Source organism: Chrysemys picta, chromosome 9, assembly GCF_011386835.1.
Source record: "Chrysemys picta bellii isolate R12L10 chromosome 9, ASM1138683v2, whole genome shotgun sequence".
Classification (NCBI taxonomy): Eukaryota; Metazoa; Chordata; order Testudines; family Emydidae; genus Chrysemys; species Chrysemys picta.
The window spans coordinates 11,213,340-11,236,239 of NC_088799.1; the positions used below are offsets into that span (position 1 = coordinate 11,213,340).

The following is a 22,900-nucleotide window of genomic DNA, read 5'->3' on the forward strand; positions in this document are numbered from 1 at the left end:
GTGTGTGGTACTGGCAAAACACACGTAGTTTGGATGCAGCTTATAACAGTATAGCTATGCTTTTCCAATGCATCTTATTCCAGGCTCCCAATTCCCTTATCTACCCAGGCCAAATGAAATAAGTCTATACCAGCAAAAGCGCAGTTTTGCTAGTATAACTGTCTGCACCAGAGCCTTCTACCAGCACAGCTATGTTAGTCAGGGGTGCAAGGAGGTGTGATCCTTGACTGACACACTTGTGCTGGCCCTAATCACTTTTTCACCTTTGCCAGCATTTTGTGTTCTCCCCTGTTCTTATCTTATTCAGCCCACATTTTAGATTCTTACCGAAATACTTCATAATGAAGGGACTACTCTAAAGTGTTTTTGGATTTACCACTTAGCCCTTGACACATAGGCAGAGTAGTACAGCATAAAAACAAGAGGCCGACCCACAAGATTGCAAAGAGGTTGACTTGGAACTTGTTTAGGTATAAATTATATGTAAGCAAGTATGGCAGCTGTATTCTGTTGCAATACTTCAGATTTCTTAGACACCATAACTTGCCCACATGAATGGGATGGGAATACTGAACATAAGGATTCTTGCATACTTTTTTTGAACAATGAATCTTTGTTTTCCAACAGATTTTGAAAAAGTCTTGGTGTAAAATAACTTTTCTATAGGTAACCTTTTCAGTTGATGTACACTGTTACTGTGTTCAAGAGTCATATTAATAGTTCCTTTCTCTGTTTCAGGATGCCAGAAAAGCATGTAGTGATACAACTCTTGCTCAGGTATGTCATTATTTTTATATTGGGAAGTAGCCCCTACAAGGCAATAGGTTTCTTGAATGATTATAACATGCCTGGTATGGTGGCTGAAAAAGATGAAGTGCAACAACTCTTGAAGTACATTGCTTAGTGCACTATTTACAATTATGAAATTGAAGCAATAATTACAGAGGATGGGGGGAAAAAAAAGCTAAGGCCTTTACAGGTATTATTTGCAGCCAGTCAAAAAGCTCTAAAGCCATGAGACACCTACATACATCAGAAATACCTTGGATAGATTTCTTTATTATATATTATATTAAATATTATACATATTTTCCATAATTCACCTTTTTAAATATTTCATGAAACTGTATGGCATAACGGTTTAGCTTTGAGTTGCTCCCACTTAGCTATGTATAAGCTGTCCATTTTATTTGGAAACTGACGTTTTTCATTTAAAATCCAGGTCTGGGCTCTTAGGTGGCAGTTGTCAGACTACCAAAAAATGACACTGGAATAAATACTTAAATGATGATTTTCCTCTGGGGCTATTATTTTGAGGGTGTGAATTGTCAACTTCCATAAAGCTTTAATGTAAAAATAAAGTTCACACCTAATACATACAGAAGCTCCATCTACAAAGTGCCTGAAACAGTCTGAAACATTTAGAGTAGCGACCATCATTCCGTTCACTGTCACGGATACCCTGATTTTCTTGCAAAACCTTTTGACTGGCTACACTATCGCATCATTGTGCACTGTTTCTGTGGAAGCCGTAGTCCCTGTTGTATGTCTAAATTCTAGTGGTGCAAAATTTTTATGTTCCTGGCAGTTTGCGTGTTGTACACATTTATGACCATCTCGGAGATACAGAATAATTGTTTGGTTTGTGGTTTTTTTCCTGTTCAGATCACCACAAGTCTGGACTCAGTGGGTCGAATCCAAATGCGAACAAGACGTACACTGAGAGGTCACTTAGCTAAAATTTATGCTATGCACTGGGGATCTGATTCAAGGTTTGTACAAGTGGTTCTTGAACTTGGAGGCAGAGGGATCCCTTTTCTAGCTCTTGAAAGAATTGTAGGCTTACTAGAGAGACAAGGTGGGTGAGGTAATATCTTTTGTTGGACCAACTTTGGTTGGTGAAAGAGACAAGCTTTCAAGCTTTTTCAGAGCTCTTCAGGTCTGGGAAAGGTACTTAAAGGGCTTGTCTTCACGTACCAAGCTACAATGGCACAGCTGCACTGCTGTAGCACTTCCGTGAAGATGCTGCTATGCCAATGGGAGAGCTTTTCCTGTCGGCGTAGTTAATCTACCTGTGTCTACACCGAGGATTAGGTCAATGTAGTTTTACCAGTATAAATCTGCAGCGTAGATCTGGCTAGATTGTCACAGCTAAATACAAGTTGGAACAGATTGTTAAGCATAAGGAGTTATCACATTGTAAGAGACCACAATGAAGTTGGCAGTTAACACGTCTGCAGTTATAGGACAAAGAAGGGTTATTCGGTCAAAGATTGTTGTAATGAGCCATAAATCCATTGTCTTTATTGAGTTTGTCTATTACAAGAAAATCCAGACATCTTGTGGGACCACTCTGGGTATGTCTACACTCCAGTTAAAAACCCACAGCTGGTCCGTGCCAGCTGGCTCGGGCTAAAGGGCTATTTAATTGCACTGTAGATGTGCGCGAGCCCGAAAGTCTACGCCACAATTAAACAGCCCCTTAGCCTGAGTCAGTTGGCACAAGCCAGCTGCGGGTGTCTAATTGCAGTCTAGACATACTTTCAGTCTTCAGACACTTTTGAGGGCCATAGATCATAGCAAATTTTGAGAAATGTTTATACTACAGCTCTCCTTTTTAAAGCCAGTTATAATCATACAGAAATAATGAAAAGGGAAATCATTCCATTATAAGGATATGTGCTTCACTTTTATTTTCCACAAGCATTTTGTCTGGTCTTTCAGATGGTCTATTACAGATTCTTCAAATCTGAGAGCCTGGTTTAGGGTGGCACTTAACTTCAGAATTCTTTGTATTACATTTTCCCTTAAGCTATGAAAGGTCATGTAGCTTGAAATAGTTGATTTAGTGCAAATGTATTTTAAGTTAATAGAACACTGTAAAGACATGGAATAACGATATTTTTCAGTGAATTAAAATGTGTGTTTTCTAAATCACAACAATAAATGTAGTCTGCCTTGTTGTGCTGCAGCTAATTCAGTATAGTTCTGATTATTAGTATAAGCAATTCATCAAAAGAATTGACAAATAAGCCAAATAAGAATTAAATACATGCATAATGTGTTAGATTGATTCATTGGAAGTTTTTATCAAAAACTCTTCAAAATGTCTATAGTGCCTTCCCCACTACCAAAAGGTATATGTAAATGAAGAAAACAGATGCAACTTGTTCATTAGTTCTGGTGGAACAAAAGGCTTCTTAAATGTAAAATAACTCCTTCCAAAGTTTTTTGAACAAACAATAGCCATCTCAACATATGGTAGGCATTCCAGAGGCTAATTGTACCTGGTGATACTTTGTTCTGGCTTGTCTAGACCAGGAGTATCTATACTACATTTATGATACTAAAACACTGAATCTGAAGGATACAAACAACCAGTAGGGAGAGGTTATAAAATTTGTAAATAGCTTGAGCAGTTTTAAATGTCAGTTATTCTAGCTTGTTTTAATAGTGGAAGTTTATCCATGGATTCAGGTAAGATTTTCTAGCAAGCAACACATTGTTCTTTGCAGCTGTCCACCAACTTTTGGCCCTAGAAAGTTTAAAAATAGACAAAAGGAGAAAATGAAAAGGCTTTTCTGAATTACTTGACATTCATGCATCTTGTCTATTTTGAAATTAAGTATGAGACAAGAAGTTAACATGTTAATATTTCTGTTTTGTGGTTATCTTTAGGCTACTAGTCAGCGCTTCCCAAGATGGAAAATTAATTATTTGGGATAGTTATACAACAAACAAGGTAGAGTTGTTTATAATCCATATTTGTAATCTGTACACAAGTGACACTTTTTTGTTTTAGTTCCTTCTTTCTGTACCACTTTTCTTTTAGTTGGATTGGCTCCATCACTTTTTCCTGTTGAAGTTTTAACTAGCTTGCTTTCATTATTTTTTATGTCCAGCTTTTTATTCAAAGTGCATTTTAGCTTGGGTAATTCCTATTTCTATATGTTGAGCCTTTGCTTCTATTCACTGTAGCTTGCTTGCTGGGAGAAAAGAATATTTAGGTTTTTTATAACCCTCTGATAACTATCTCTGAGATCACTGGTAAGGTGTGCTGCAGAAGTAATGTGGTTAGCATGGGATCCCTTGGAAGCTTAGCAGTGCTCCTGGTGTTCATTGGCCAAGCATTTGTGTGTGTCGGGCGTGGGTGGGTGGGGAATCTTTCTAAGGAGTTTTAATAACTAACTCCTTGTTACTGTTGTTTTTGCAACTGTCCATCCTACTTGTGCTGTTGTTTCTGTGGCACATGCTCTGCTATTCTGTTGCAGAAGCACACAATCCCAGGGTTTACAGAGAATTGATATAAATCCATTATAATAGATGTTTAGCTCCTTGGGACAGAGAGAGTGAGAAATCTTGATCAAACGAGGAAGGACTGGGGTGCAGCTCCTCTGCTAATGGCAATTGGCATAGCTTCATTGGTGGAGCTATGCCAATCGACTCCAGTTGAGGTTCTGGCTCAGGAAGACCAACTGGAGGGAGGAATTTGAATAGAACGAAACCTGTTGCATGTTTAACTAGTAATCCTTAATTTCAGAATAGCTCTGATACTATAAAAACGATTGTATTGAACTTGCACACATCTAACCAGGCGACCATTTTTTCCATCCCTTAAGTAAATATTCAGCACAAATTGAAGCGTGTTTAAAATCAGATTCTTTATTACTTGTATATCCCACTATCTTATTTAGTAGCATCTGCTACAATGCTAAAGCAGTATTACAGATAACTAGATGCAGAAGGTTGGACAAGAATGGCTATGGTTGAGTGTGACTGCCTAAAATGTGGTGTAGTTCTAATATGCCTTGTCTCTCTGTAGATGCATGCCATTCCTTTGAGATCTTCCTGGGTGATGACCTGTGCATATGCTCCTTCTGGCAACTATGTCGCTTGTGGTGGATTGGACAACATCTGTTCCATATATAATTTGAAAACCAGAGAGGGCAATGTGAGAGTGAGCAGAGAGTTACCAGGGCATACAGGTCAGCTGCATTTTACTACATTTATTTTTCTTTACTGTTAGTCAAAGTAAAACAGTCACAAGCATGTTCACAGCATGCCCTAAAGTGAAAACAAGTGTTAACAATTTGCAAAATGGAATATAGTCTAATCTTGGTTTTGATCAGATTTAGGAATCACTTTTTGTATGTCACTCATTTTGCCTTTATCAGTCTTAATGCTAAATTCTGTGTTGGTTTAGTTCTATCAGTGAGATGCTACCAGTAGCTATCTGAGCAAATGGAGCAGTACATACTTCGGTGAATTTGGCTTCTGTACTGCTATTTTTAAAATACAAGTAGCATCAAGTGGTGGTTGTGTGACATACTGAGAAGGTTTTTTGAATAACTTTTACTGCGACAGTGGGGTATGAAATTGACATCTGCCATTATTCTGTTCCTAGGATACTTGTCCTGCTGTCGTTTTCTAGATGACAACCAAATTGTTACAAGTTCAGGGGACACCACCTGGTGAGTTTTGGAGGTGGGGGGTAGTTGGTGGTTTTTTTTTTTTTTTTTTCAGTGCTTCGATTGTTTTTAAGCTAAACTTGCAGAAACCCCATTATATTGCTGAAATACATCTGTTTTATCTGCAGTGCTCTTTGGGACATTGAAACTGGTCAACAGACCACCACCTTCACTGGGCATACCGGAGATGTGATGAGTTTATCCCTAAGTCCAGACATGAGGACTTTTGTTTCTGGTGCCTGTGATGCCTCCTCCAAGCTTTGGGATATTCGCGATGGAATGTGCAGGCAGTCTTTCACAGGGCATGTGTCTGATATTAACGCAGTTTGTGTAAGTGAGCATTTCTATTTACAAATGGAGAGTGAGGAGACAATAAGTGTAGCTGTAAGATTTCAATTTATAATCTAGTTTTCGAAACAGGGTGGAAAGTCGTCAAGTCTCTGATTTGGCCACTTACAATGAATGTAATTTCTTAGAATCTGAGATCTTGATAAGACCAACCACCTGCAATCTAGTCCATGACTATTAATCATACATATCCTCTAGATATGTTTAAGTGATCTTGGAACAATTCAGACTGTCCTCCTTTAGTCTAAGTTGTCATAATGGTTTGCTGCTCTGTCCATCTTTACCTGCTTGACCTCCTTTTGCTTCATAATACTTTATCTTTGCTTGATTGGATATGTCCATTTACAGTAGGTGTATGTACATCTTGTGCACCAATGGTGGAGAATTTTCCCTAGCAGCACCAGTAGAGGCGGCCACTCCTGTGCTATGATGTCCCTCATGTTCCGAGCGGAGTATGAAGTGGCAGAGCTGCCCTGCCCTTCGTTCAGTTCCTTAGTGCGGTTGGTCAGAGCATGCGGTCAGCTTGTTCCTTCTGCAAATAATCTTGTTCCTTCTGATCTCCTTCTTTGAGAAGGTAACATCCTTTTTTAGATAAAGGAATGCAGTGGTTGTAATTTACCTCTATTTCAGTAAGGCATTTGATATGGTTCCACATGGGGAATTATTAGTTAAATTGGAAAAGATGGGGATCAATATGAAAATTGAAAAGTGGATAAGGAACTGGTTAAAGGGGGGAGACTACAATGGGTTCTACTGAAAGGTGAACGGTCAGGCTGGAGGGAGGTTACCAGTGGAGTTCCTCAGGGATCGGTTTTGGGACCAATCTTATTTAATCTTTTTATTACTGACCTTGGCACAAAAAGTTGGAATGCGCTAATAAAGTTTGCGGATGACACAAAGCTGGGAGGTATTGCCAATACAGAGAAGGACCAGGATATCATACAGGAAGATCTGGATGACCTTGTAAACTGGAGTAATAGTAATAGGATGAAATTTAATAGTGAAAAGTGCAAGGTCATGCATTTAGGGATGAATAAGAAGAATTTTTGTTATAAGCTGGGGACTCATCAGTTGGAATTAACTGAGAAGGAGAAGGACCTCCGAGTATTGGTTGATCACAAGATGACTATGAGCTGCCAATGTGATATGGCCGTGAAAAAAGCTAAAGCAGTCTTGGGATGCATTAGGCGAGATATTTCCAGTAGAGAAAAGGAGGTGTTAGTACTGTTATACAAAGCACTGGTGAGACCTCATCTGGAATACTGTGTGCAGTTCTGGTCTCCCATGTTTAAGAAGGATGAATTCAAACTGGAACAGATACGGAGAAGGGCTACTAGATGATCTGAGGAATGGAAAACCTGTCTTATGAAAGGAGACTCAAAGAGCTCGTCTTGTTTAGCCTAACCAGAAGAAGGCTGAGGGGAGATATGATCCCTCTCTATAACTATATCAGAGGGATAAATACCAGGGAGGGAGAGGAGTTACTTAAGCTCAGTACCAATGTGGACACAAGAACAAATAGATATATACTGGCCATCAGGAAGTTTAGACTTGAAATTAGATGAAGGATTCTAACCATCAGAGGAGTGAAGTTCTGGAACAGCCTTCCAAGGGGAGCAGTTGGGGCAAAAGCCATATCTGGCTTCAAGACTAAGCTTGATAAGTTTATGGAAAGGATGGTATAATGGGATAGCCTAATTTTGGCAATTAATTGATCTTTGACTATTAGCGGTAAATATGCCCAATGGCCTGTGATGGGATGTTAGATGGGGTGGGATCTGAGTTACTACAGAGAATTCTTTCCTGGGTGTCTGACTGGTGAGTCTTGCCTACATGCTCAGGGTTTAGCTGATTGCCATATTTGGGGTCAGGAAGGAATTTTCCTCCAGGGCAGATTGGCAGAGGCCTGGGGGTTTTTCACCTTCCTCTGCAGCGTGGAGCATGGGTCACTTGCTGGAGGATTCTCTGCACCTTGAAGTTTTTAAACCATGATTTGAGGACTTCAGAGGCTCAGACGTAGGTTAGGGGTTTGTTGCGGGAGTGGGTGGGTGAGATTCTGCAGCCTGCATTGTGCAGGAGGTCAGACTAGACTATTATAATGGTCCCTTCTGACCTTAAAGTCTGTGACTCTAAATGAGCTGTTAGTGGTTCTCATTTTTGGATCTCTTGGACCCCTTTTACTTTTTCATTATTTATCTATTGTTCAGACTCTCAGTGGACTTTGAGCTCTGCCTGATACTAGGTAGAGTGGGGGGTGGGGGGAGAGGAGAGAGAGAGAGAGAGAGAGTCAGTGTCCCTCAGCATCAAGCCCTGCTCCACGTGTCCAAGCTAGTGCCCGTGAGCGATCCTCACTCACTGTTTGAAGTGTTTGAATGAGGTCACATCAGGAATGTGTGTCTGATTTGCCTGGGCTTCAAGATAAGAACTAAGAAGCAAAGAGAAGAACATCTCGGGTGCCTCCTCATGGAGGCCGCCCTTCGCCCAGCATCAGAACTACTTCTGTGGATAGAGGGAGTTCCTCAATCACTCCATCCACGAGTGTTCCCCAGTCTTACCTGTGGACAGACAGGAGGAGATCCCCCTCACCGGGCAGTCCTCAAAGAGGTAACAGTGCTTGGAGTGCCCTCAGCCTCTGAAGCTGAAGAGGAGGACAACTTCATGTCAAAGTACTCGGTATGGGATTCCTCAGCCTCAGAGGCTAGCCACTTCGGTATCAAAGGTAGAGTACCTACTTTGGCCCCTTGCTTCCCTCTATCTCATTTTAGTGGTTCTCTCAGAGCAGAAGTGTTGACTTCAGTTCGTGTGCCAGGACTGGTGGGGGCGGCTGCTTCCTCAGCACAAACAATGGAGCTACCGCCCTTGCTTACAGTAGGGCAAAGGCCCATACCAGCCACCCTGGAGGCCTACACAGCTTCATAGGATCTGCTGAGCCTCTCTGTACCACCCTCACTGATCATTTAGACCGACAGCACCTTGCTGGGGCTGTTGCACATGGTGCACATGTTGGCTTCCACATTGGGGGTCTGTTACGGTGCCAGCAACTTCAGGTTTGGTGCTGCTTCCATTAACCCCAATGCCAGCTCCAAGACCAATGGTAACTGCTCTGCCTCAGTGCATTGTCCTGATAGCCAGGAAGCCCCAGGATGGCTGCTGGTGCTGAAGGCTTGTTGTAGATCACTTTCCCCATCTCTGACTGGTACCGCTCCACCCTGGCCTTTGGAGTACTCCTACTTCTCCTCAGTCTGAAGTGGGTTCTGATGTCTCCCACTTCAGGAAAACCAGGGATTGTTCCCACTCTCATAGGAGTCATCCTGCCAAGAGTAGATCAAAGGAATGGGAGGGCCTGATCTAGGCATAAGTGGCCTCCAGTACCATACCAGCTCTATCATTGGCCCTACTGGGTACAGTGGGGGATGCCTACGGCATCTAGATCTTTGTCTCCACTGCAGTACAAAAATTAATCCCAGAGAAGGGAAATGTCCCTGCCTATTACTGAGATGCCATCAGAAGTCAGGCAACCACTACTATGGAAACATATCCCTGAGGGGAGCATCACACCTACCAGGGATTCAGAATGCCTTAGCAAACTCACCAAGCAGGTCATTCAGCAGGGCCCCCTCCGAGCAGGACGTCGCCACTTACCTCAGTGGCTCCCTGGAGGCTGAGTTCGGGAGAGAGGGGGGAGACCTGTCCCCTCTCTGGTCCCGCACCCGCAACGCCTCGAGACTCCTGGGAAAGAGGATCGGCTGCAGCTGGAAGTGGTGCAAGGAGTGCTGGGAATACTGGTGCCACGAATAAAGACCCTGGACCACACCACCATTAACCCCCTGACCGCCAGAGCTATGCTAGAAAGGACCCTGAAAGACGCCATCCGCTGCCACTATGCCGAGAACCTCAAGCGGAATCCGGACCAGGGCAAGATGTTCGAGGTGTCCAGCAAGTGGGATGCCAGCAACCACTTCCTCCCCGGGGGCAGCTTCACCAGGTTCGCCAACTGGTGGTTCGACCACAGGACCCGACTCAACTGCGTTCCCCTCAACGGAGCCATCTGCCACGGCAACTGGGACAAGTGCTGCAGGAAGTGCAGCTACGCAAACGAGACCCTGCCCCACTCCGGAGCCTGGCGGCACCGCCACAACACCATCCAGAACTGGCTGGTGAAAGCCATCCTGCCGTCCCTGGGGAAGACTCCCTCGACTCCGCCATCCCCGGGACAGACAGCAGACTGTGACCCAACATCGTCGTGACGGACGCAGAAAAGAAGGTCCTCGTGGTAGACGTCACGGTGCCATTTGAAAACCGGTCACCGGCCTTCCACGGGGCCCGAGCACGGAAGGTGTCGAAGTACACCCCACTGGCCGAGACCCTGAGAGCCCAGGGCTATGAGATGCAGATACACGCCCTGATCGTGGGAGCCCTGGACTCGTGGGACCCCGACAACAAGCCGGTACTGAGAGCGTGCGGAGTCGGTCGACGCTACGCCCGGCTCATGATACAGCTCATGGTGTCCGACACCATCAGGTGGTCGAGAGACATTTATATGGAACACGTCACAGGACACAGTCAATACCACATTGAGTAATTGAGACCGCCGACCAGGGAAATAGCCCACTTCCTTCCCTGACAAACCAAGGGACGCACCCCACCCATGTACTCATTTGCTGCACTGATACTGACTTGGACTCCTTATAAATCCCATGGGTGGCGTACCTGAGCCCACCTATCCACTGACACTTTAAAAAAACTCTTGCACCCCAATCTGGGTCTATGCCGGTTATGTGATATGTATGTATCACTTCATCCTTGCAACAGTTACCTGTAATCCCTCATAACTCAAGCCTGACCCCAGATGTACAGTACCTTCCCTCTTAACTTGTGTATATTTAATTTTAAACATTAACTTGAATAAAAATTTTAAATCTGTTCTTATCTGGACAATGACTGATGGTGGTTCGACACCCGCCCGGGTAGTTTATCCCCTTGGTTATTGTCTTTGGGGAGCTAGTATCTGGGCGCTTCCCACAGCATATTTTAGTGACAGCCATATAACACAATTCTCATAACTTCATATGCATTAATGATACATATATTTAGATGGAACAATGGGTTTCAGCAGATCATAACCTTTCCCATGATACCTTACAAGGCATGCTTTGTATGCAATATCACAACTATATACAAATGATGAATATGGGGGTTATAGGGCGCTCCTCTGGAGTGTAGTGTGTCACACAACCTTAAAAAAAAAAAAAGGGGAGGCGATTGGGGGGGACAAAGTACAGGTTAGGCTGCACCTTTAATTTTTCATCATGGTAGTATTTGATTTCCACCTTGACTAATCTATATATTGGTCTTCTTTCCAAAGCCATGTGCTCATAATGATGAACAACAGTTCCACGCTTGGGATGTTTGCTGGTCACTGGTTTTTTATCTAGATAGAGCAAAGCACTTTTGGGTCTATTTTCAGCTATTCATCTCCTGGGCAGAACGAATGAGAGTGTCCTGTAACGGTGTAGTGACTATCCAAGTGGATCACCAGCTGTGTTTTCATGTGCTACAAGATCAAGGGCCTAACATCTTCTCAAAAGAGCTCTCTGCATTCAGCCAGAGCACACGCAGCTTCTGCAGTATTTCTGGGAAGCATCGATATTGTGAACATCTGCAGAGAGGCAACGTGGTCTTCAGTCCACATCTTTGCTAGATATTATGTGATTACTACCACGTCAAGAGAAGACACAAATGTGGGGAAAGCAGTTCCGCAGTCCCTCTTCTGATGAGAATCCTAGTCCCAGCTCTGTTGGAAACTACAAGGGAGTCTCCTAGTATAATGGGCATGTGCAATCGCTTGAAAAAATGGTTACTCCTTGCAGCTGCTCTTTTGAGATGTCTTGCATATGTTCTTTACGTGACCCACCCTCCTTCCCCAGTGCATTGGAGCGTCTCATCTGAGGGCTTGTCTGCACTTGAAACGCTACAGTGGCACAGCTGCAGATGCACTTCAAGTATAGATACTACCTATGCCAGTGGGCGGGGTTCTCCCATCAGCACAGGTAATCCATCTCCATGAGAGGCAATAACTAGGCTTCCCTCAACCTAGCACTGTCTACACTGGGGGTTAGGTTGGCTTAACTACGTTGCTCAGGGGTTGGGATTTTTCACATCACTGAGCGACATAGCTCGGTTGACCTCACTCTTTGGTGTACACCAGACGGAAGAAGATACAGTGTGAAGGTACTGAAGGTAGGCTGCGGTGGCTCCACCCTGGTAAACCCTCTGCTCAGGGCACACAGCATGCGAGGGTGCAGGTGTGGCCACCCCTGTGGGTATCTCTAGGGAAAACTCTGGCACTGATGCATGAGATGTGTACGCACCTAGTGTAATGGACATATGCAAAATATATCAAAACAACAGTTACAAGAAGGTAAGTAACTGTTTTTTTTTTTAAGTAGTAAAGAATAAAACTTCAAGATGGAGTCAGTTCTCTTACTTTTATGTTAACCAGTGTGTATTTGGATTTCCTGTAGAAAAGGGCATCTTTAAACTCTGGAAACCAATGGTGAAACTAGTGCTTAAAAATGCTGAATATGTTTACCCTTGGAATAGCTTTGTAATATTTCTAAACTGGAGTGTATTTCCTTTGTTTGTCACAGCCACATTTTATGTTCTGATCCACAGGACACAAATTCTGTTTAATAGGTGATGAAATGGGTTGGGGAGAGGGATAGCTCAGTGGTTTGAACATTGGCCTGCTAAACCCAGGGTTGTGAGTTCAATCCTTGAGGGGGGCCACTTAGGGATCTGGGGCAAAAATCAGTACTTGGCTCTGCTAGTGAAGGCAGGGGGCTGGACTCGATGACCTTTCAAGGTCCCTTCCGGTTCTAGGAGATGGGATATCTCCACTAATTAAAAAAAAAAAAAATCTAAACCTACATTGCATCTTTTTTATAAACACTGCAAATTCTTACGTCTCTGGAATACCAGCAGCATGATCTGTGGAGAAATGCAGCCCATACGCTTGGGTCTAATCCTGAAATGTGCTTGGTACCTTTCACTGACATTTAAATCAATGAGGTGCTTAATACGGATTATTTAGTAGGTGTGAATTTTGGAGGCTGAAGTGCCTGCTTGCAGTCCTCTGTTGTGATCCAAGCAACCTGACTGACCAGCTCAAGGTGGAACATTGTGTACAGGCCAGTCTCCATGGCTCATGCCAAAGAAAAAAATGGCTATGCTCCACTCCATGAGATGTGTGGTTAATTAGTTGCATCCCTCTGTCTCTTGAAATTTGCCAATGAAGCCTTTGGCTGGGCAAAGTTTGAATGCACCTGCCTTTCGGTCAGTACTATGCTACAAGTGTTAAACACAATTGTGTGTGCACAACAGTTGCATTTTATTGACCATCCATTTTTGTCTTTTTTTCTTTTTGCTCATGAAATTGTGCTGTATCTGAATATCTCAGTAAAGACAATCTCTACATGCTGTTTTTGAAACCGTGCATGAGCAACACTTTTTTCTCTGGTGTCAAACTCCTGTCTCATTTTCATTTTCAGTTCTTCCCCAATGGACATGCATTTGCGACTGGTTCTGATGACGCCACTTGTCGACTCTTTGACCTGCGTGCAGATCAGGAGTTAATGATGTACTCCCATGACAATATCATCTGTGGAATCACTTCTGTAGCCTTCTCAAAAAGTGGTCGTCTCTTGCTAGCCGGCTATGATGACTTCAACTGCAATGTGTGGGATACTCTGAAGGGGGAAAGAGCAGGTTGGTAAATGGTATCTGCAGTGAGTTGCAGTTCTTTTTCTTTAGCAGGATCTCAACATGGAACACTTACTGTAACTTCTAAACGTAAAACTAGTTCACTGGTAGTCAGTGATGATACCTGCGGCTGCTGTTGAATTGTGAAATCTTCTCTTCTTCCTTTACTCAACGTAAAGGTTTACTTTTGGATTTGTATCCCTATTTTCTTGCATTTTATTTTTTCATAATTTCAGATCTGGTAATAGTGATGTTTAGAAAAGAGATGTGAGGTTTTCTGTTGTGTACAGTAAGTGGTTTCGTGTCTGGTTTTGGTTATAGACATTGTCAGCACCTCTGATTTATTTATTTACTTTATTATATAATGGGAAAATCCAAATGCAAAATAGTTAAAATATTTGGTTCAAGGGTTCAGGACTTCCCAAGATAGGAGCGAACTCATAATGTTGAGGAGCTAATATTGCTTTTAAGATAAAACATAGCGGAGGAGACTTCTTCTGTCACTTAACCACTCTTAAAAACAAACAAAAACCTCTTCCAGGATGTCTTGAGGTGAATTTAACCTGAAAAGTAATGTACAAAACTTGAAAAGCTTCCGCTGTTAACCTCCTCCATCTTCTCTTCCAGGTGTCCTTGCAGGCCATGACAACCGTGTCAGCTGTTTAGGTGTTACTGATGATGGCATGGCTGTAGCTACAGGGTCTTGGGACAGTTTTCTCAGAATCTGGAATTAACTGGGAGACAAACATGTACATTCTCCATTGAGATCTGGAGAGATCAATGCTGCAGCCTATAGCTGTGAAATAACATTTCTACCTTGTATTTGCAGGTGAAGTTTTTCTATTCACTGATTATTACACAAAAAGGCTTTCTGTAAACTAGAAAAAAATCAAGTGAAGAAATAGGGGTGGGGGTGGAGAAATCACTGACTTTTAAAAAGGGGCCAGGCCAGCACACATAATCATGGTGACTGAGAAACTAAGAGCCAGTCTTTTTTGTTTTTGGTGGTTTGGTTAGATTGTCCTCGAGGGATTTCTGCTTGTGCTCAAAGTCTGCTAATTCTGTACTTTTTTTGTACATAACAGAATATACACATTATAGCAGCCAATCATGTAACATTTGTCTGTATGTAAAGAAATATGTTTGCATTTTTTAAGGAACTACATTTATAGCTTTGCATTTAACCTGAGATGTCACTTCTGAGTTCTGTAGTGGATGAACTAGATTGCTGTTTTAAACGCTTTTGTGAATTTACTGTAGATAAAGTGAAGCCAATGGTATGTATGTGTTTTTATAATGGAAGGCATTTGAATTACTACCTTTTTTTTTTTTTTTTTTTTTTTAAAAAGGCCCTGATGACCGTGGTAATACCTAGCGCCTTACTTATTCACTTCTAGACCTATTTGTCTATTTAAGCATGGGGATTACTCCTTCCAGCCAGTGGTTCCTGGTTCATCCATCAGCAGCCATGGCCTCCAAGCACCAAGAGAATGTTAATGCCATTAGGTACATATATATGTAATATAAAAAAATAAGGTTTTAACACGCTGGCATCAGAAGAACAGAGTACATAAGTCAAGTAACACATTACTGTCACTAAGTGGGTGAGTGCTTTTTCCTTTTGACAGTGGAGTTGTAAATGAGAGGATTCTGATCCACTGCAAACTCCAGCTGCCATGCACTAGCAAGGTGATATTCTAGCATGGAGTTGACTGAATAAATTGTGTACACTTTTACCATTTCTTCAAAGTTGCTGTTCAACTACTACAGCAAATGAAGAGATTTAAGAGGGTTTCTCTATGAAGGCTTCCTACGGATGGCTTAGGAAGTACAGTGAATCCCTTACTAGAACTGCAAAGTTAGAGGTTCACCCTAACATTTCACAAAAGAACATGCTTGTCTTGTGTAATGGTTGAAGTGACCATGTTATCTACAATGAACAATAACCTTTTTGATAATCTCTATGATCCCTCTAAAAACGTTGCACTCTAAATTTAAAATCCTGCTAGTTCATTTACAACCGCAGTGGTCTATGCTTTGGCATCTAATAAGATGCCAATCTGCAAACTGACAGTAAATAGTCATTTCCTTTTATATGCCTGATCTTAATATGATTCACTTATAAAATGGAAGGCACTGAGAGCACTTGAGCTAGTAAGCATTTTCTTATTGTGTAGGTATATGACCAATCATGTGACTCAAACCCATTTGAAACTACCCATGAAGATCACTTAACTCTGGTGCTGGCAGCGTGTCCATGTTTGTGATGGATGTCCCTGGGGGAATCTGAGTTGGGCATGAAAGTACCTGATACTTTCAGGAAAGGGCCATTCTCTGTTGGCTTCTCGAAAGTGATTTATTTTAAATGTGTGTATTTAAACAAATTACCCTAAAGCTGAAAGTTAATGTTAATCTGCTGCCCCCACCTGAAGGTGCGATGTATCCAAATGTCCTTGGGTCAGTTTGTGAACATAAGTGCCCAGCATTCTGTAATATGAAAAGAGATTGTTGCTGAGACCACTGTTTGTGAAGTTTCTACCACTTGTAATTCTAATTTCAGTACTTCCGGACTGTGCCTGTAAATATGCCATGTTTACAACGGTGGAGGTGCCAATAAATGTGCCAACTGTAGTAAATTAAGTATCCGTTAAAAAGCACATCCCGTGCTGGAGCAGTATACACTTACTAAAGGCAGATTATGGTGTAGGACCAAAATCATGTTATGCTGTAGATCACAGAAACTCATTTGCATTTTCTTTTCAGCAAGATTATTTTGTTTTCTGATCTGTTTGCATTAACAGAATTATTTATGGAATATTTGTATCTTTTTCCAAGAGGGCAGCTCTTTGAGGTCAGGCAGAACACTTGATATTTTTTAATGGTGCCTTTGATTTTTAAACTTGTAGCTGCTTCTGGTTTGAGTGAATCATTCTGAAAATTTGCTAGTAAACTCTTAGAGGAAAAATTTAAATTACTAAATAGTTTCTCATTAAAGGTGCATCTTGAAGTGACCTCCTAGTTGCCAGTGTTGTAAAGTGACTTCCCATACTTGCAATTAAATATCATAAACTATTTCCCTTTATACTGCAGTATAGATGTTTGCTGTCTAACTTGTAAGTAAATCAGGTTTTAAAAGGGTAACGGGATGTCAACAGCTGAGGAAATATTTAACTCCTGGGGCGAATGTACACCAAAATAGTGGCTACTGTTGGAGTCCTGGTATAAGTCTGTTTGGATTGTTTGCCTTTTTTAAAGCATGTATAGTAGTAGGACATTTATTACATCTTAAACTGAGGTCCTATAATGGGCCTATATGAGCAATTTCAGTTTTTTTTAAGCATTGCTTATGGGTGAATTTTCAAGATGGTACACTCATTAAGATAGAGGTTAATTGCAGCTTAATTTTAAACCAAGCACCAAATCCCATCTTCTGCTATAAGCCACCATTTGCAGGTTTTACTTGAAAGCTTTCATCCAGACTCCTGCATCTCAAAGAAAAGGTCTCCATGGGTATTTTTAGACTAAAAGATCTATACCTGTAGCTTAATATAAGCTCAGATATGCAGGTGAACTAGTTTAATACAGGTAGTGGATTTTACAGCACAATGGGGTACACATTAAACTATTGTGAAAAGTTTACCACTGCCAAACTGTAGAGCGATCTTAATTTCAAATATGTTATGTGGTTACAAAAATATTTACGAGATTTTGGAATTAGTAATACTTAGTACTAAAACCAGTTATGACTATTGTGCCAAAAAGTTGTAATGGATAGGAAAGTAACCTCTTTCCAGGCTTTGTTCTAATATTAAATCAGTGTTTAAATGTACTTTAAAAGAAATGGCCTAGCAAAAATGTAATGGGTTGAAGCTGTCACTTGGAAACTGGAACTATGTGCCTCAGATGAAATTACAGATTAATTCAGGTACAGCTGCTGTCGTCCACTTTTTTTTTTATAAGGCTGATTAGCTTTATGGTGAAGGATACTGATCAAGCAAACTTCCAGTTTGAACTTGCTCCCAGGTATACTCAGCCTTTATCACTTTATTAGTAAAAATACTGGGTGAGATTCTAGAAACCACAAAAAGCTTTGATATGGCATTGTGCTAATGTACATTCATAGATTCATAGATTCATAGATGCTAGGACTGGAAGGGACCTCGAGATCACTTAGTATGGGTAATGTGTGTATCTCCTTTCAACCCTCTGTAGACTCTTTTCCTCCTAAATGTCATTACCATCTGCCTTGCTGAATGTCACATAAGTTTCTAACAGAACTGCTGGTCCAGTAGTCCTTTTGGAGTAGAAAAACTCATTTGAACTGCTTTCTTCTGAGGAGAGAGGTTGACCCTGATTTGGCAGTGCTGAATTGACATACCAGCTAGTCCTTATGTGCATACTATAATGCATGGATTGGAAATAGATAACTCTTTAATTCAGTTAATGTAACCACTTGTCCTATCATGAAGTTCACATTACTTTAGGGTGAAATGATGATATTGTGAAAAACATTCCAAGAGTGCTTAGTCTTTCCTCGTTGAGGACACTGTCACCTCCACTAGATTTAGTGCTGTGCTTTAAAATGTTGGTGAGAATAGGTATTGGCTAATTCAAATAGTTGGTATGAAATGGTTGTGTAGCAGAATGACAGATTTTGAGATAGCATTTCCTGTAAAAGTAATTAAGCATGGGTTGATGGTGCACTTTGTATACAGTAATCTGGCATGCATGCTGGTAAAACTACTTCCTACACTTCAGAGGCACCACAAGCCTTTTTATCCAATTGCTGGTTGTGTAAAATACATGCAGAATGTTAATGCAGTGTTGTTATGGTAAATGTGTGAACAGTGTTAATAATTGATTATAACTGATAACAGATTAAATGTGCCTGACATTCTTATACCACACAGTATGTTTAGGTTTTGACTAATATGGACTTCAGTGGAATAGTCTTAGATATTTCAAGCCTTTGTTTTACTTACACAATGGTGCTCTATTTGTTTCTCCTTTTTTAAAAAAAAGCATCTGAACACTTGTACTACATATTACATCCAAAGGAGTCCAAAACTAATTTCTTTTAAACATGCTTGACTCTTAATTTGGCACTTAACTCTGATTGCCCAGCATTTCTCATCTAATGGTTTTAATTTTACTTTCACTTGTTGCTGACTACTTTGATGGAAAACTTCAGTAATGTTACCAATTATGAAGTGATTCTGCACTGCCTTTGGATTGTGTATGTATTCAGAAACAGTCTTAAAGCTTTTATTTAAGCTAATTCAAAACAAGGACTTGTGCCACTTGTTCTATAACAGGGCTGTTGTATAGACTTCCCTGTTGAAAAAAAATCACTTGCTATGAACTCTGTTTATAGCTTCTCCCCCTCCCCCCCAATGGATCTTTTCTTTGTATTTGTACAGTGGCTCAGTGAAAGATGTTGCCATGAATTGATATTGTAACCAATAAACAAGTGCTTTTAACCAGACTTGCTGTAGTGTGTGTATTTATTTTACAACCTTCCTTCTACCATGGCAATCTTCTAAAGATTGTTTGGTCGGGACACTGGACAAAGAAGAAATTTTCCCTTCCGCTCCGGTGCTCGCCCCCCCCCCCCCCGCCCCGGCTCTGCCCTCTCCTTCCCCCATTGGCTCCCTCCCCAAATCCCCGCCCTGGCCCCGCCTCTTCCCCAGCATTCCTCCTCCCTCCCAGGCTTGCAGCATGGCGGTGCAAGCCTGGAGGGAGGGGGGGGGCGGCGGCGGTGCTGGATCCTGGAGCTGGTAAGTCAGCTCCAGCACCCGGGCAAGGGAGGGAGATGGGGGGCTCAGCTGTGAGCCCCCCCGCCGCACCAGAGGGCTTCTGCCCGGGCTGCTGCACCCGGGGCCGGGAGCGCAGCCTGAAGGCTGCTCCAGCCCTGCAGCGCGGTGGGTCCGGTCGGGGGGCAGCGCGGAGCGGGCAGGGGCCATGTGGGCGGCGCAGGGGCCTGGGCCGAATCCCTGCTGCTGCCGGGGAGCCCCGCGCCTCTCCCTCCCGCTCGCGGCTGTGGCTCCTTCCCGGCGGGACGCGCCCCCCGGCCTGCCCCACTCACATGCGGCGCGCGTCCAGCTGCTCCTTCCCGGCGGGAGGGAGACTAGGCACGGGGGACACGCGCTGCATATGCCCGGGGCAGCGGGAGGCGCGTCCCGCCGGGAAGGAGCCACAGCCGCGAGCGGGAGGGAGAGGCACGGGGCTCCCTGGCAGCAGCGGGGATTCGGCACCTGCCGCCCCCCCCCCACTCCTGCCCGTTCCGCGCTGCCACCGCCCAGACCCACTGCGCCCCGCATATGCCCGTGGCAGGCCAGGGGGCGGGAGGCTCCGCGGGGACTCGGGGAGGGCAGCGTGCGGGGCCTGCTAATGCCCCAGGCCCCTTAAAACTTTTTTTTGCTCCGCCCCCCTTTTTTGGCTCTGCCCCCCGTCCCGATATTTTATAGTGGTAATCTGGTCACCCTAAGTTAAACTCCAATGTTTTTCCCCTGTTGATTTAAAATAATGCAAATAGTGGCCTTACTCTCTGGGAGCAGGATATCCTCAGCCATGCATATCCCTTTAAATGAGGGGGGGGGGGGGCGCACACCTAGGTAATCTGACACAAGGAAGAAAGGAGAGCAGCAGAATACGGACCCTGGACTTCAGAAAAGCAGACTTTGACTCCCTCAGGGAACAGAAGGGCAGGATCCCCTGGGAGAATAACATGAAGGGCAAAGGGGTCCAGGAGAGCTGGCTGTATTTTAAAGAATCCTTATTGAGGTTGCAGGAACAAACCATCCCGATGTGTAGAAAGAATAGTAAATATGGCAGGAGACCAGCTTGGCTAAACAGTGAAATCCTTGCTGATCTTAAACACAAAAAAGAAGCGGAAGATTGGACAAATGACCAGGGAGGAGTATAAAAATATTGCTCAGGCGTGCAGGAGTGAAATCAGGAAGGCCAAATCACACTTGGAGTTGCAGTTAGCAAGAGATGTTAAGAGTAACAATAAGGGTTTCTTCAGGTATGTTAGCAACAAGAAGAAAATCAAGGAAAGTGTGGGCCCCTTACTGAATGAGGGAGGCAACCTAGTGACCGAGGATGTGGAAAAAGCTAATGTACTCAATGATTTTTTTTGCCTCTGTCTTCACGCACAAGGTCAGCTCCCAGATTGCTGCACTGGGCAGTACAGCATGGGGAGAAGGTTACCAACCCTCTGTGGAGAAAGAAGTGGTTCGGGACTATTTAGAAAAACTGGACGTGCACAAGTCCATGGGGCTGGATGCGCTGCATCCGAGGGTGCTAAAGGAGTTGGTGGGTGAGATTGCAGAGCCATTAGCCATTATTTTTGAAAACTCGTGGCGATCGGGGGAGGTCCCAGATGACTGGAAAAAGGCTAATGTAGTGCCCATCTTTAAAAAAGGGAAGGAGGAGGATCTGGGGAACTACAGGCCAGTCAGCCTCACCTCAGTCCCTGGAAAAATCATGGAGCAGGTCCTCAAGGAATCAATTATGAAACATTTAGAGGAGAGGAAAGTGATCAGGAACAGTCAGCATGGATTCATGAAGGGGAAGTCGTGCCTGACTAACCTAATTGCCTTCTATGATGAGATAACTGGCTCTGTGGATGAGGGGAAAGCAGTGGATGTGTTATTCCTTGACTTTAGCAAAGCTTTTGATACGGTCTCCCACAGTATTCTTGCCGCCAAGTTAAAGTAGTATGGGCTGGATGAATGGACTGTAAGGTGGATAGAAAGCTGGCTAGATCGTTGGGCTCAACGGGTAGTGATCAATGGCTCCATGTCTAGTTGGCAGCCAGTTTCAAGCGGAGTGCCCCAAGGGTCGGTCCTGGGGCAGGTTTTGTTTAATATCTTTATTAATTATCTGGAGGATGGTGTGGACTGCACTCTCAGCAAGTTTGCAGATGACACTAAACTAGGAGGCATGGTAGATACACTAGAGGGTAGGGATCGGATACAGAGGGACCTAGACAAATTAGAGGATTGGGCCGAAAAAAACCTGATGAGGTTCAACAAGGACAAGTGCAGAGTCCTGCACTTAGGACGGAAGAATCCCATGCACTGCTACAGACTAGGGACCAAATGGCTAGGTAGCAGTTCTGCAGAAAAGGACCTAGGGGTCACAGTGGACGAGAAGCTGGATATGAGTCAACAGTGTGCTCTTGTTGCCAAGAAGGCTAACGGCATTTTGGGCTGTATAAGTAGGGGCATTGCCAGCAGATCGAGGAACGTGATCGTTCCCCTTTATTCGACATTGGTGAGGCCTCATCTGGAATACTGTGTCCAGTTTTGGGCCCCACACTACAAGAAGGATGTGGAAAAATTGGAAAGAGTCCAGCGGAGGGCAACAAAAATGATTAGGGGTCTGGAGCACATGACTTATGAGGAGAGGCTGAGGGAACTGGGATTGTTTAGTCTCCAGAAGAGACGAATGAGGGGGGATTTGATAGCAGCCTTCAACTACCTGAAGGGGGGTTCTAAAGAGGATGGAGCTCGGCTGTTCTCAGTGGTGGCAGATGACAGAACAAGGAGCAATGGTCTCAAGTTGCAGTGGGGGAGGTCCAGGTTGGATATCAGGAAAAACTATTTCACTAGGAGGGTGGTGAAACACTGGAATGCGTTACCTAGGGAGGTGGTGGAGTCTCCTTCCTTGGAGGTTTTTAAGGCCCGGCTTGACAAAGCCCTGGCTGGGATGATTTAGCTGGGAATTGGTCCTGCTTTGAGCAGGGGGTTGGACTAGATGACCTCTTGAGGTCCCTTCCAACTCTGATATTCTATGAATCTGTAGGAAGCTGCTGTCACATCAAGCAATGAAGGAACAGTCTCCTTCCTTTTATAGGACATACTCTTCTGAAGAACCACACTAACACTTTACTTCCAATAGAAAGAATTCTGAATTTTATTTCCACAGCTACCATCTTGGTCATTCACTTGACATCTTTCAACAAAACTATAGGAAACACCAGTAAGTGACTGGAAATTCTGACACTTCATGACAAAGTGGAAACTAAAGCAACCTTGAATTACACAAGTCTCATGCTTTAGAACAGTTTTTGTAATAAAAATCTGGCTGTGAGCCATACGCTACTGAAGGAGACTTTTACCCTCTTCCCAGGAGTACAAGATGCAAATAAGACAACCCCATTCACAAGCCATGTGTACCAGAAGGTGCTAAGTTTAAAATGAGGAATAGTGCATCGTCTAAGTTACCAACTCATCTGCCAAACTAAATTCAATAAGTTAAAGGGGCAGCATTCTCTTCCTCTCCCCCCCCCCCCCAATTAAACCAGTCTAGAAATG

At 43.3% G+C, this 22,900-nt stretch overlaps 1 protein-coding gene across 4 annotated transcripts in view; it reads left to right on the forward strand.

The window, feature by feature from the left end:
- Positions 1–19,062, forward strand: part of GNB4 (G protein subunit beta 4) — a 121,404-nt gene extending 102,342 nt beyond the window's left edge. For all 4 annotated transcript variants that reach the window (XM_065556863.1, XM_065556864.1, XM_008170668.4 and 1 more), the window contains exons 3-10: positions 739–777; positions 1,666–1,772; positions 3,679–3,742; positions 4,823–4,985; positions 5,405–5,471; positions 5,597–5,798; positions 13,367–13,583; positions 14,205–19,062. In XM_065556863.1, the coding sequence (XP_065412935.1) occupies positions 739–777; positions 1,666–1,772; positions 3,679–3,742; positions 4,823–4,985; positions 5,405–5,471; positions 5,597–5,798; positions 13,367–13,583; positions 14,205–14,311 (966 nt within the window). In that variant the 3' untranslated portion in view covers positions 14,312–19,062. The remainder of the gene's footprint in view (positions 1–738; positions 778–1,665; positions 1,773–3,678; positions 3,743–4,822; positions 4,986–5,404; positions 5,472–5,596; positions 5,799–13,366; positions 13,584–14,204) is intronic.
- Positions 19,063–22,900: the final 3,838 nt, after the last annotated feature.